The 14,194-nt window shown below is 31.8% G+C and overlaps 3 protein-coding genes across 3 annotated transcripts in view; 1 reads left to right on the plus strand and 2 right to left on the minus strand.

The window, feature by feature from the left end:
* The window catches only part of LOC139516250 (homeobox protein Meis2-like), a 45,568-nt gene extending 39,017 nt beyond the window's left edge, over nucleotides 1–6,551 (plus strand). The window contains exons 3-6 of the mRNA XM_071306245.1: nucleotides 143–397; nucleotides 2,352–2,410; nucleotides 3,981–4,055; nucleotides 4,532–6,551. Of these exons, the coding sequence (XP_071162346.1) occupies nucleotides 396–397; nucleotides 2,352–2,410; nucleotides 3,981–4,055; nucleotides 4,532–4,872 (477 nt within the window). The 5' untranslated portion in view covers nucleotides 143–395 and the 3' untranslated portion in view covers nucleotides 4,873–6,551. The remainder of the gene's footprint in view (nucleotides 1–142; nucleotides 398–2,351; nucleotides 2,411–3,980; nucleotides 4,056–4,531) is intronic.
* A 2,083-nt stretch (nucleotides 6,552–8,634) lies between these two features.
* On the minus strand, nucleotides 8,635–9,366 carry LOC139515179 (germ cell nuclear acidic protein-like). Its single transcript, XM_071304742.1, has one exon. It carries the CDS (start codon nucleotides 9,364–9,366, stop codon nucleotides 8,635–8,637), a length of 732 nt encoding a protein of 243 aa, XP_071160843.1.
* Nucleotides 9,367–10,126: 760 nt separating this feature from the next.
* On the minus strand, nucleotides 10,127–11,717 carry LOC139515180 (germ cell nuclear acidic protein-like). Its single transcript, XM_071304743.1, has 2 exons — nucleotides 11,531–11,717; nucleotides 10,127–10,569 (listed from the first exon to the last, which is right to left on the minus strand). The coding sequence occupies exons 1-2, from the start codon at nucleotides 11,715–11,717 to the stop codon at nucleotides 10,127–10,129; spliced, it is 630 nt and encodes a 209-aa protein (XP_071160844.1).
* Between the last annotated feature and the right edge of the window lie 2,477 nt (nucleotides 11,718–14,194).

The following is a 14,194-nucleotide window of genomic DNA, read 5'->3' on the forward strand; positions in this document are numbered from 1 at the left end:
CATGTAGAAGGTTTCACTGTAACTTTGAGAAGGATAACAGCAGTAAAATGACTTTTGTTTTTAATATCAAGTGTGTGTAGGAGTTTTGTTTAATGAATTAATAAAACATTTTAGTTTCAAACACTACCACTTTTTTCGATAGGTATTATAATTCCTGGATTGAGACCAGTGAGGATAGAGCGCACAGTGACTCATCAACATCCTGCTCCACGACCACAGGTACTGGTACAACAGGTAAAACTCAATCAACCAGCGACAGCAGTTCCTTAATGAAGAACAGTCTAAATTTTGAAATGATTATTGGAATACAAGAAGTTACAAGTGTCTCAATGGCTAGCTGGTGTCCATTTTCTCCTAGTGAAGCCGTGAAGTAGCCCATTTTATCATAACTAACAATGTAAGCTTAAATGTCTAAATCTGATTTGAGTTCTGACAGAACACATTAAAAGAAATTGGTATCAAATTGGGGATCCAAGTTTACGCTAAGGATTGCCATTGCTTTTTCATTGTTCTAAGGTGTCGTGTACCATGAATTAATTACATTATGTGTATGACTCTATATAATTTATATCTAAATTACAGTTTAAAATTTTCTAAAGAAACCGAAGTAGATATTTTATATACGGTATAATTAGTTATCAAAAGTACCAGGATTATAATTTAGTACGCTAGATGCGCGTTTCGTCTACATAAGACTCATCAGTGACGCTCAAATCGAAATATTGATAAAGCCAAACATGTACAAAGTTGAAGAGCATTGAGGATCCAAAATAAACAAGATATTTAGTAGGAGGGCATTTTTTTTTAATCGGTACTCGGAAAGCTTTTATTCTTTTCAAATTATATACAGTATAAAATAAACAAGATATTTAGGAGGGCAATTTTTTTTAAGTCAGTACTCAGAAAGCTTTTACTCATCTCAAATATCAAATAAAGTGGAAATTCATTAAGAAAACAAAGACCTAGAAGATTATATTGGGAGTTTGGACAAGATAATATTTAGATTTAATCAGCTTCCTCAAATTCATTAAGGCATTCTCCTACAAGTGTTGACTCTGAATCTGATTGTGTAAACACAAAATATTGACTTTGTTACAACCAGAAAGCAAGCAGTCTGTTTGCACATTAAGCAACGTTTAAATTGCCCTCTATGATACAATTAATCTGGAATGCAACATGCATAAGTTCAAAAGGCAAACTTACACTGCTATTTGAGTAATTGCTTGATTTGTTTGATGTTATATGTATGGGTTATTAAACGAAGAAGATTCAACTTGTATCTGTGTAAAAGTTTTGAAGATTTCAAATGGTTGTAGCTATTTAAGTAATTGGAGTATCTGTTTGAAGTCTTTGATATCTATCACATACAAATGAGCAGAGAATCAACTTGGGTGTGAAAAACTTCAAATCAACTTGGAAAATTTCAAAACATTTTGTAAACATGTGAGAAAGGTTTTTCTTCATAGTTAGACAAGATAGATAAAAATTTGTTAGCGGTTGGAAAAAATGGGGAAGTGTAGGGACAATTTTTTTTTTTTAACAATTTTATGTTTTTGTTGAAAAAGTTTTGGAATTTTCATGTGTTTGTTGTCTATTTGTTTTGAAATTTTAAGAATTTAGCATAAAAGTTTGGTGATTATTGAAAGTAGAACCATATGTGTAAATCAACCTTGCCTTATTACATATTAAAGTAACTAGTAGTGTTTGCTTTTGTATACAACATGTTACTTAGCAGTTTGTTCCCCATGAATTCTATATTTACATCTGGGAATTGGAATAATTAGCAAAAATAAATAAAAATGAGAAGAATAATATCATTAGGGTTGTCTGCAGGGTGATGAGGAATTCAATGGCATAGGAATCCGAAAGGCTCATCAACTTGTAACTTAATCTCATGAAAAACTTTTAATGGCTCTAAAGAAGTAATTTAGGGCAAAAGATGTTTTCACCAGCCTTCTCCTCTGATCCATTTTATTTCTCAACAAACATTTATCATGAATTAAATGTTTTTTTTGAATGGTTTAAAGACTTTTGTCAACAATTTGAAGATAAACTTGAAATTTGGCTAAGTTTCGGTTGTAATTTAGAAGTAAATATCTGTACTGAGGTTGACAGGGGAGGTCAGAGGTCACCTTAGTAATGAGAATTTGTCCAAATCTTGGCAAATGATGATCTAGACTCTGGTTTTTGTGTGGCGCCTCACTTGTATATCAGTCATTAATCATTCCTTAGTGACAGTTTGTCCACAATTAGGCCAAAGTCAAATTATTTTGTTGATAATTAGAAAAGGCCAGTGCAAAAATAATATTGGTTAACTTAAAAAGTTAATTTTTTATTTTTTTTATTTTCAGGTTTATTAATGCAAGGCGAAGAATAGTGCAACCAATGATTGACCAATCAAATAGAGCAGGTAAGAATATGAATATTTTTGTAATATTTGCCACTAGACACTTCAGGGGACAGCAATTAGTATATATTAATTCCCTTATACAAAAATTTGTTTGTTTTGCCAAATTTTATACTAATAACCTAAAAAAAATCAAATTTGAAAAATTAATTTAAATTAAAACATAAAACTTTCCATGTCTTTTTTTAACTATGCAAATTTACACTCCTCCCCCTTTCTGATTTTAAACCTTCTGGTATGGAAATACATCAAGCATTTCAATTTCCATCCAAATGGCCATTTAATTGCCTAAGCTTTAAGGATTATAAATTATTGTGACTTGCAGAATGCCAACCTGACAATAGAATACGAACAAAAAAATAAACACAAAAATTATGATTTCCTTTTCTTAATTAAAATCTAATGTATATTGTTTAGTAGGTATAAAAATGACGGAAATGAAATGAAGACATTTGTCATTATAACCACATTACGATTGGTTTTTCTCTATAAAATTCATGACACGGTCATTTTGGCATGTTGCAAGTGAAACAATACACCATTGTAGTCTTACATAATATCAAACCTATAAACCCATCAACTGTCAAAAATATGCAAATAAGAGAAAAGTATTAACTAAATTTACTTCCTTCTGCATGTTCCAGTTGTATTTATTTAAAAACCTTAAAGATGTTATACATAATTCATAAAGCATTTAGTGCCTTCTAGTATAGTGCAAGTTGATGCCTTTTATTGAGGAACGAATTTTTTTATGTCGTAATAAAAATATTAATTTTTGTCGTCTTTGTTTCTGTGGAACTTCAACAATAAATTGCATAATAATTAGTAGATGAGTGTTTTTATAAATATATGCAAACTTGCTTTTTATTTTTCTTTCTATCATTTTCTCACTTGTACGCTGATGTATTTTTTATCTACAAGGCTATTTTCGCCCTCGGTATCCTGATATTTTAAAAAGCTATTTAACACAAAATTGGCATATATCATCAGCAATTTAGTTTTCATCTGCGGGTTGTTGTTAATTAGCTCTCTGTAAGCAGTCTAAAGGTAAAACTCTGAGATGAAACTTTTATCTTTGGTGGCATGGCTCTTATGCAAATTGCATTTCTTTTAAGCTTGTTATTCTTGACAGAATCTCACATCTCCTGAGGAGCGAAAATCTTTCCAATTGAAATTCCTCTTCCCTCATAACGAGGGTCTGTAAGTGGGTACTAAATGGTTTAAATGTGATCTAGATGTACCTTTAAGTGTTCCCTATCTGTTTTCAGTTTATACAAGGCCGTTCTTTGTTTCACATGCTGTTAGGAGTAAGATATTCTCTCAAAAAAAACTATGCATATAAGCACTATTGTTCGGTAATAAAAGTGTTTTTTTTGTTAATAGCACTTTACGTTCAAAACAGTAATATTAATTTTGTCGAAATTTCAAATGTCGAAAAGTATTAATACAATCGGTGAAGTTTCTAACCACAAATATTTGATCTGAATACAAAATAATTATACTGCATGTAAAAACAGATGTTTTATAAAGATGAATACTAAGACAAACATAATCATTGTCTTAATCTTTTCAGCACCAGGAGGTCATGGATATAGTCCAGAGAGTATGGGTTGGGATAGCCAGGCCATGGCACATATGAGTCCTCACAGTAAATAGTTTGAACACCCCTGTACATATTTTGTGTTCTGATAAATTGAAAGATCAGATTAAGATGAATCTGTTAATCTCAGATTAGGCTTAATGGTTCATCAAAGGTTAAGTCAATTTGTTCACAGCTTAAGTGTAATTTGTTCACAATTTAAAAGTTAATGTGAAGCTTAATTGGTTCAAAGGATAAGCTCATAGAAAACAAACAATGTAAAAATTGTTAAAGCACATGAAATCTTTCTGAATTAATATTGAGATTGAATGTGAAGGAGATATTGGGTATATACAAATGAGACAGCTACCTAATAACTTGTAGAAGAAAAAATAAGACATTTTTTGAAGTTCTGTGTCATATTGGGCTTAAATAAGCAAAGCAAAAGTATATAGCAATGCATACTTATAAAAGTGACAATTTAAGTTTTGAAAGAATTAATTACATGATAAAAAATTTAATATTATTTTTTTTTTTAATTCCAGTGTTCCAAGGAAGACATGGTAGTGAAATGTATGATCAAATGAAGGGATATTCTCATATGGAAGGACAAAGATACGATATGCTTGGAGTTCAGGGTATGCATAGTAGTGACATGTTCGGAAGTACTGCTGTCAGTGGCAGTAGTTCATACTCTCAGATGTCACAGTTACGACCACCAGTTCATTCGCAAGCAATGCTAATACCAGGGCATCCGCATCATATGATGATGGGACACGGAGCCGACGGCATGAGTCCCATGTCAATGGGATCTGCTCAAAGTCCTCCATTACATGGCAGCTTGGACAGTATGGGTGCACACATTCAGGATATTCATGCTGGATAAATATCAGGAGTAAAAACTTTGTGCTTTAAAAAGAACAAGGACATTTGGCTTGGCCTGCGAACATAATTAAGCCAAGGAATAAAGCGTGACTTACAAGTATTTGTGGGTACGGTAGTTTAAAACTACGGCCTATTTTATTACAATCACGGTGATCTCTCAATCATTTAGCAGTCACACATTGTGTGGAATCTAATTCCTAACGGTTGCAGGCTAGCCAAGGGAAGTAACTGGTGTGCTAGTCAATCTAACAGAGTAAGGGAGTCGACAACTGACTGCAGTTTTAAAACTAGTCTTCACAACTTGTTATAATGGGATATGGGGAAAACTACGCAAAAGTATTATTAAAAAAAAAACTCAGTTCATGTTGACAATGAGTTGCCAAGTATTATATATGTATTTTGTTGTCTCTGGACAAGAAACACGTCTTGGTCACATATGTGCCGCATACCTCATGATGATCAAAATAAATGTACATTTGAATGGCCATGACTTTGTAAAGCATTCCACGTCAAAGTATGTTCTGTCAAACATCAACTCTTCAGTTGAAGGAATATGTTTTTGTGCCATGGAATATTTGAATTTTTTGTCACATGACATTGTTAAACCAATCAGAAGAGTTGCCCTGTAGTGGGGTGACCAATTAAATTAAAGCTTTAAGATTTACCTCATTATTATTCCTTTGTAATTATAGCCAGTTCCATTGTGTTGGAAGTGGACATTTTATTTAATGGTGCATGTTAAAAAAAGTATTTGGTGCAAATTATTTGTATAGTAAAGATGTTTGTTGAATGTATGTTTATATATGTTATTGTGTATGAAAGTGAAAAATCATTATTTGGAGAGTTTTTTCTTTGTGTGACATTTTTATACTTTCTGGCCAGGCTGTTTAGATCTACTTGCAGTTTAATTTGTAAATGTTTTGTTGTTTTTGTTGAAGTTTGTTTGAATTTTTTTTTTTAGATTGAACAAATTTTAAGCTTGCTATTTATTCGATCTGCCAGATTTTATTCTTTTGATAATTAACCAATTTGTTTTTGGTTTGTGATTTGTTACAGAATGATTTTTTTTTGTTTTTTTCTTTTATCTAAAAACAAGTACTAAGTTATTTCTAAGTGCTGACCATTTATTTATGATGTTTTTAAAAAAATGTTAAAGTGCAGATTTTAAACTGGCATGTAATTACTACATGTGTATTTAATTGTAAAGTAATATTAATGTCAGAGACTGCTGAAATCTTTCCTTTATCTTTTTGTACTGATTTTAACTAGAGAAAGACATATTTATATGTATATCTGTAGCAATTATTTTAGATTGTTTCAAGATGTCCGATATTACATTTCTTAACTATACTTCTTTTATGATTCCCCAATAAATATATATTTACATTTTTTATCATTTCAATGCCAGAATGAACAAAAAATAACTGAAAAAGATGTATCAAATTTTCAGAAAATCTTAGACAATCATGCACGAGGTTTACCAAAAATACACTGAAATTGATTATTGTCTGAATGTGTCTGACTATGAGGAAATGAAAGATTGCAATGATGTGTGTGGTGAAGTGTGGAGCTGAGCTTGATGCTTAGGGACTTGTGAAAAATTTTAGGGAATTTTAATACGAGATTGTCAAATATTTTGAGCAAAATTCCAGAGAAATAAAAATTGTTGTAATAAACTAATTGCTTGTGTTTTATTATATTTGTTTGTCCAATATGTACCTGTTATTAAATGAGGCTGACGATATCAAAGGGCCATCTATTCAAAACTTGTAAGTCAAAGGAAGGATTTGTATCTTACTATCAAATCGTTGGTGGAAGAAAAGCTGACAACAACATGGCAAAAAAAAAAAACAACAAGAAACAACTAGCTTAAATACAAACATGTCAATAAAAAACTGGATAGAAAAATTAATTGGCCTTTAGTATCAAAATCATACTTGGTCAAAATACAAAAATGTCAACAAAAAAAATCATAGAAATATACTTTGGCCTTTAGTATCAAAATCATACTTGATTGAAATACAAAAGTGTCAACAAAAAACTTCATAGAAAAATTCATTGGACTTTAGTATCAAAATCATACTTTATTAAAATACAAAAATTCCAACAAAAAAACTTCATAGAAAAATACATTGCCCTTTAGTATCAAAAACACTTGGTTGAAATGAAAAGGAAAAAGAATTCATATCTCAAATTTTCCTTCAAAGATAAAATTTCAAATCATAAAAAAAAGAAGATTTGCACTTGTTGAAACTGAAGATTGAAGATTTAAAAGATGATAAAAATGATCAGTCAAATATTTGATTTTTCCATGATTCATATGGTACCAAAACTAGTTCAGATAAAACCTTCTGATTAGATATAAGAAGATGTGTTATGAGACAAGTCTCCATCCAGGTCAAGGTCTTGAACAAGGAGCCCTGGCTCACACCATACAGCAAGCTATAAAGAGCCCCCAAAATAAAAAGTTCTATTTGTATGACCCACCTAAGATAGTAGAGGGGCATCATGTTTTTTGATCTGTGTGTCTGCCCACCTACAATAGTAGAGGGGCATTATGTTCTGGTTTGTGTGTCTGTTCGATTGTTCGTTTGTCTGTCCTGCTTCAGGTTAAAGTTTTTGGTCAAGGTAGTTTTGGATTAAGTTGAAGTCTAATCAACTTGAAACTTCGTATACCCTATGATACGATCTTTCTAATTTTAATGCCAATTTTGATTTTTTGACCCAAATTTCACTATCCATTGAACATAGAAAATGATAGTGCAAGTTTCAGGTTAAAGTTTTTGGTCAAGGTAGTTTTTGATTAAATTGAAGTCCAATCAACTTGAAACTTAGTACACATGTTTCCTATGACTTGATCTTTCTAATTTTAATGCCAGATTAGATTTTTCACCCAAATTTCACAGTGCACTAAACATAGAAAATGATAATGCAAGTGGGGCATCGGTGTACTATGGCCACATTCTTGTTCTTCATGTCTTTTATCATATAGATACATAAAGTACAACAATTGAGGGAAAGAAAATATGAAATAAAGTCTCCAATTTTTTTTCCCCTACTGATTTTCATAGTCCATTTTCAGGAATCTTTTGCCTGAAATGCATGACAAATTTATTAAGATCAATTTATATTTGTTTATTTCTTTAACAGTCATTCATAAATAAAGTATGTAAATTTATATATTCAATTTTTTAGAATATGTTGACATGAATTCACCTTCATTTTTATTTTAACTAAGTTAGGTTTGATTTTTTTATAATGAACAATTATACGTTGAGAAACTAAGATAGAACAAGTATTGTGAAGGTTTTTTTTACTTGTTTGGTATCAGTTTTTGTTGATTTAATTTTCCCTTCTATTAACGAAAAATGAAATACATATTTTTATTGAGTCAAAAAGTGTTCATTTTACATCTACAACTTTAAAACATCACAAACCAACATTGATTACACATACCAAAAAATGTTACCAAAGAAGAAAAGCCTCTACCTAAAAAGCTCCCAACAACCATATGTTAAGTATATAACCTTTTATATAGGAGAATATCTGAAATACAACAAGATGAAGGAAAAAATAATATATAAATAGAAAAAGAACAAAACATCTTGATTTACCATTATAAATCAGGCACTTACTATCTAAGGAGGAATAATCAAGAACAAGATTGCAAATATCAAATATGAATAGAAGATCAAAAGAGCATTTCCCAAAAACCAACTGACATCAAATGTAAAACTATTAAATAGGTAGTAACCTAGTGTTATCAGGTTGTCAGTATCAACTGTAGTGTTGTCAGTATCCACGATAATAATATTCGAGTTGTCAGTATCCACTGTAGTGTTATCAGAGTTGTCAGTATCACTGTAGTGTTATCAGAGTTGTCATTATCCACTGTAATGTTATCAGAGTTGTCAGTACTATCCACTGTAATGTTATCAGAGTTGTCAGTATCCACTGTAGGGTAACCAGAGTTGTCATTATCCACTGTAATGTTATCAGAGTTGTCAGTTTCCACTCTAATGTTATCAGAGTTGTAAGATTCCACTCTAATGTTATCAGAGTTGTCAGTATCCACTCTAATGTTATCAGAGTTGTCAGTATCCACTGTAATGTTATCAGAGTTGTCAGTATCCATGGTAGTGGTCTCAGAGTTGTCAATATCCACTCTAGTGTTATCCAAGTTGTCATTATCCATTGTAATGTTATCAGAGTTGTCAGTTTCCACTCTAATGTTATCAGAGTTGTAAAATTCCACTCTAATGTTATCAGAGTTGTCAGTATCCACTGTAATGTTATCAGAGTTGTCAGTATCCATGGTAGTGGTCTCAGAGTTGTCAATATCCACTCTAGTGTTATCCAAGTTGTCATTATCCATTGTAATGTTATCAGAGTTGTCAGTTTCCACTCTAATGTTATCAGAGTTGTAAAATTCCACTCTAATGTTATCAGAGTTGTCAGTATCCACTGTAATGTTATCAGAGTTGTCAGTATCCATGGTAGTCGTCTCAGAGTTTTGAATATCTACTGAAGTGTTATCATGGTTGTCAGTATCCACTAAAGAGTTATCAGATTTGTCAGTATCAACTATAGTGTTATTAGAAATGTAAGTATCAACTGTCGTGTAATCAAAGTTGTCAGTATCCAGTAATATATGTTATCAAAGTTGTCAGAATCCCCTGTAGAGTTATCAAATTTTTCAGAATCCACTTTAATGTTATCAAAGTTGTCAGAATCCACTGTAGTGTTATCAAAGTTGTCAGAATCCACTGTAATGTTATCAAAGTTGTCAGAATCCACTGTAGTGTTATCAAAGTTGTCAGAATCCACTTGTGTTATCATAGTTGTCAGCATCCACTGTTGTGTTAGGCAGCAACCATTTGATTTTCTGGGGGGGAGGGGGGCTATGGATTTTTTTTGGACAAAACAGTTTGTTTCCAATTTTTGAAGAAAAAAATAATTTGTTTTTGACCCTGAGAAAAAAAAATGTTTATTTCCCCTCAGCTGCCACTAAATGTAATGCTAAGATTGAGAGAAAAAAATTGTTTCGACTTGCCAAAAAATTAGACTGTCAAAAATGTTTGTCCAGAAAAAAACATCCATAGCCCCCCCAAAAAAAATCAAATGGTTGCTGCCTTATAAGAGTTATCAGTATCTATTGTAGTATTAACAGAGTTGTCAGTATCCACGATAATGTTATCAAAGTTGTCCGTATCTACTGTAGTGTTATCAAAGTTGTCAGTATCTAACGTCAGTTATCAAAGTTGTCCGTATCTATGTACTGTAGTGTTATCAGAGTTGTCAGTATCTAACGTCATGTGATCAAAGTTGTCCGTATCTACTGTAGTGTTATCAGAGTCGTTAGTATCTAATGTCATGACATGAGAGTTGTCAGTATCTACTGTATTGTTATCAGAGTTGTCAGTATTTACTGTAGTGTTATCAGAGTTTTCAGTATCTAATGTCATGATATCAGAGTTGTCAGTATCTACTGCAGTGTTATCCGCATTGTAAGTATCCACTGTAGTATTGTCAGAGTTGTCAGTATCCACTGTTGTGTTATCAGAGTTGTCAGTATCCACTGTAATGTTATCAGAGTTGTCAGTATCCACTGTAATGTTCTCAGAGTTGTCGGTTACCACTGTAGTGTTATCAGTGTTGTCAGTATCCACTGTAATGTTATCAGAGATGTCAGTATCCACTGTAATGTTATCAGAGTTGTCAGTATCCACTCTAATGTTATCAGAGTTGTCAGTATCCACTCTAATGTTATCAGAGTTGTCAGTATCTACTGTAGGGTTATTAAAACTAGATATCTAGTTTAGTTATCAGAGTTGTCGGCACCTGTTATAGTGTTTTCAGTGTAGTTACTATCTACTATAGTGTTTCCAGAGCTATCAGTATCCACTTATTGTTTTCAGAGTTGTCAGTCTCAACTGCAGTGTTATCAGAGTTGTTAGTATCAACCGTAGTGTTCTCAGAGTTGTCAGTATCGACTGTAGTGTAATGTCCACTGTAGTGTTATCAGAGTTGTCAGTATCGACTGTAGTGGTACATAGTTGTCAGTATCTACTGTAGTGGTAGATAGTGGTCAGTATCTACTGTAGTGGTACATAGTTGTCAGTATCTACTGTAGTGGTACATAGTTGTCAGTATATACTGTAGTGGTACATAGTTGTCAGTATCTACTGTAGTGGTACATAGTTGTCAGTATCGACTGTAGTGTTATCAAAGTTGTAAGTATCTACTGTAGTTTTATTATAGTTGTCACTATCTACTTGGTGTTTTCAAAGTTGTCATTATCCACTGTAATGTTCCCAGAGCTGTCAGTATCCACTTAGTGTTTTCAGAGTTGTCAGAATCTACTGTAGTGTAATGTTATCAGAGTTGTCAGTATATACTGTAGTGTTATCAGAGATGTAAGTATCCACTGTAGTGTTATCAGAATTGTCAATATGCATTGTAGTAGCACATAGTTGTCAGTATCCACAGTAACGCTATAAGAGTTGTCAGTGTCAACTGTAGTTTTCGCATAATTGTTAGTATCCACTGTAGTGTTCTCAAAGTTGTCAGTATTCTCTGTATTGTAAAAAGAGTTGTCAGTACCCACTGTAGTGTAACCAGAGTTGTCAGTATCCACTGTAGCGTTATTATGTTATGACTATATACTTTAGTGTTTTCAAAGATGTCAGTATATATTGAAGTGTTAACAGAGTTGTCAGTATCCACTGTAGTGTTATCAGAGTTGTCAGTATCCACTTTAATGTTATCAGAGTTGTCAGTTTCCACTCTAATGTTATCAGAGTTGACAGTATACACTGTAATGTTATCAGAGTTGTCAGTATCCATGGTAGTGGTCTCAGAGTTTTGAGTACTATAGATTTATCAGATTTGTCAGTATCAACTATAGTGTTATCAGAAATGTAAGTATCAACTGTCGTGTAATCAAAGTTGTCAGTATCCAGTAATATATGTTATCAAAGTTGTCAGAATCCACTGTAGTGTTATCAAAGGTGTCAGTATCCACTGTAATATTATCAGACTTGTCAGTTGTCTCTTAATTGATATCAGAGTTGTGTCCAGTCATATTATCAGATTTGTCTAATCTTTTAATTACCAAACGTGACTTATTCCCGATTGTGACTGTTTTGCTGAGTGTGAATTCGCATTACTATAAGACGTGTTACGGTACTTGTCTATCCCAAATTCATGTATTTAGTTTCAATGTTTAATGTTATATTTGTAATTCTCATCGGATTTTGTCAAATGTGTTGATGTCTTTTCTATTATATTTATGTGTTATGGTAAATAATATTAATCACTGCATTCATTTATTAGATTTCATTTTGTTCAACGTAATCAGTACGATATTTTACGTTTGAAGTCAGATTCAAAACAAACCGGACATAGCTTTATAATATAGTTAATTGCTACCTTAGTTTGCTAATAATAAATATTAAAATGTGCATTGTTATTAAATGCAATATCAGTATTTAGTTCAAATATAATCTCAAATCGATCCTAATTCTATCTTATTCATTCAAATGACGTCATTTTTCATTTTTTGATGATCTGTTTTACAAATTCAAATGACGTCATCATTTTTTGTCACTTTTTACAATTTCAAATATGACGTCACTTGGCGTTGGGGTTTGGGCTTGTTCGGATGTGTCTTCATTTTGTGTTGCAAATGTCTGGTTATGTAATGTATTTCAGTTGTTTCCTGTAATTAGTTGATATTTCAGTTCTATCATGTACAGCTTCTGTTTAATAATTTTATAAATTTACTGTTTGCAAAAGTATAAATTATTCTAAATAATAAGGATGTTCTGGTAACTAACAGAAAACTCTGGCCGTTTTTGGCACAACTTTTTTGATCTTTTGGTCCTCGATGCTGTTCGACTTTGTGCTTGTTTCGGCTTTCAAACTTTTGTATCTGGGCGTCACTGGTGGATCTTGTGTGGATAAAATGCACTTCTGACGTATTAAAATTTTCAACTTGTTGCCTTTTGTTGGCTGTTGTTCGTGTGTTTTTTTGTCAATTGTATTCTCCAATTTATTTATATTGTAGTCCTGTGGTGTTGAGTTGTCATTTTAATGTTATATTTCACATGGCTATGAAAGGGGAGGTTTGGCATGCCATAAAACCAGGTTCAACCCGCCATTTTTTTCTTTAAAAATGTCCTGTACCAAGTCAGGAACATGGCCATTGTTATATTATAGTTCGTTTCTGTGTGTGTTAAATTTTAACGTTGCGTCGTATGTTTTCTCTTTATTTTGAGTGCAAATTCACATTGCGATAAGACGTGTCACGGTACTTGTCTATCCCAAATTCATGTATTTGGTTTTGATGTTATATTTGTTGTTCTCGTAGAATTTTGTCTGATGCTCGGTCCGTTTCTGTGTGTGTTACATTGTAGTGTTGTGTCGTTGTTCTCCTCTTATATTTAATGCGTTTCCCTCAGTTTTAGTTTGATACCCCGATTTTGTTTTTTTGTCCATGGATTTATGAGTTTGAACAGTGGTATACTACTGTTGCCTTTATTTGTCACACGTTTAACCAACATTTAAGTCTGAACGACTTCCTAACATGTATATACTTATAGATCAAATATGAATAGCTACAAATAAAGTCAAAGTGATAACCATAGAAAATAATAAATGTATCCACAGATAATATTCGTAGATAATCGTGTTCTTTTCTTTTATATTCAGCATTGTTTATCTTGTTATCACAATGAAATAAATCTTATATCTTTAATTATTGTATTGCTGTAATATTACATATTTGTAGGTATTAATTTTTGTCATACTAGTATCTTTATTTCTTCTTTTGTGTTATTTTCAGAAATAAAGTCGGTTGTATTTACTTTGTTAGCCAGATCTGTAATGAGTCAATCAGTTTTTGGTCAGATGTTTTGTTGTCGTGTTATTGGGTTATTGTTATTACCTTAATATTTTGTTGAGTAAATGTTAAATGTTCCAAATCAGTGTTATTGGCATATTCATCGCTTGTCATCATGATTCGTCACTGTGCTATTACAGATATATCATTCGTCAAAGCGTTATTGTTAAAATCATGATTAGTCGGTTTATAATTGTTAGAATCAAATTGTAATTGACAAAAGTATGTCTGATTTTAAGTCATTGTTATAATCTTAATAACAATAATTTTAATAACAATAATGTGTTAAATATTACTCAATGTGTTATTGTTAGAATCATGAAATTAGTCAATGAGTTATTGTTAGAATCATAATATTAGTCAATGTGTTATTGTTAGAATCATAATATTAGTTAATGTGTTATTCTTTTAATCATAATAT

This window comes from Mytilus edulis, chromosome 3 (assembly GCF_963676685.1).
Source record: "Mytilus edulis chromosome 3, xbMytEdul2.2, whole genome shotgun sequence".
Lineage (NCBI taxonomy): Eukaryota > Metazoa > Mollusca > Bivalvia > Mytilida > Mytilidae > Mytilus > Mytilus edulis.

Coding starts and splice junctions, on each gene's coding strand:
- LOC139515180 (XM_071304743.1), bottom strand. CDS start 11,717: ATGGATACTGACAACTCTGATAACATTACAGTGTATACTGTCAACTCT. Junction 10,570..11,530: donor TGAAAACACTAAAGTATATA/GTCATAACATAA, acceptor ATAACATTACAG/TGGATACTGACATCTCTGAT.
- LOC139515179 (XM_071304742.1), bottom strand. CDS start 9,366: ATGGATACTGACAACTCTGATAACATTACAGTGGATACTGACAACTCT.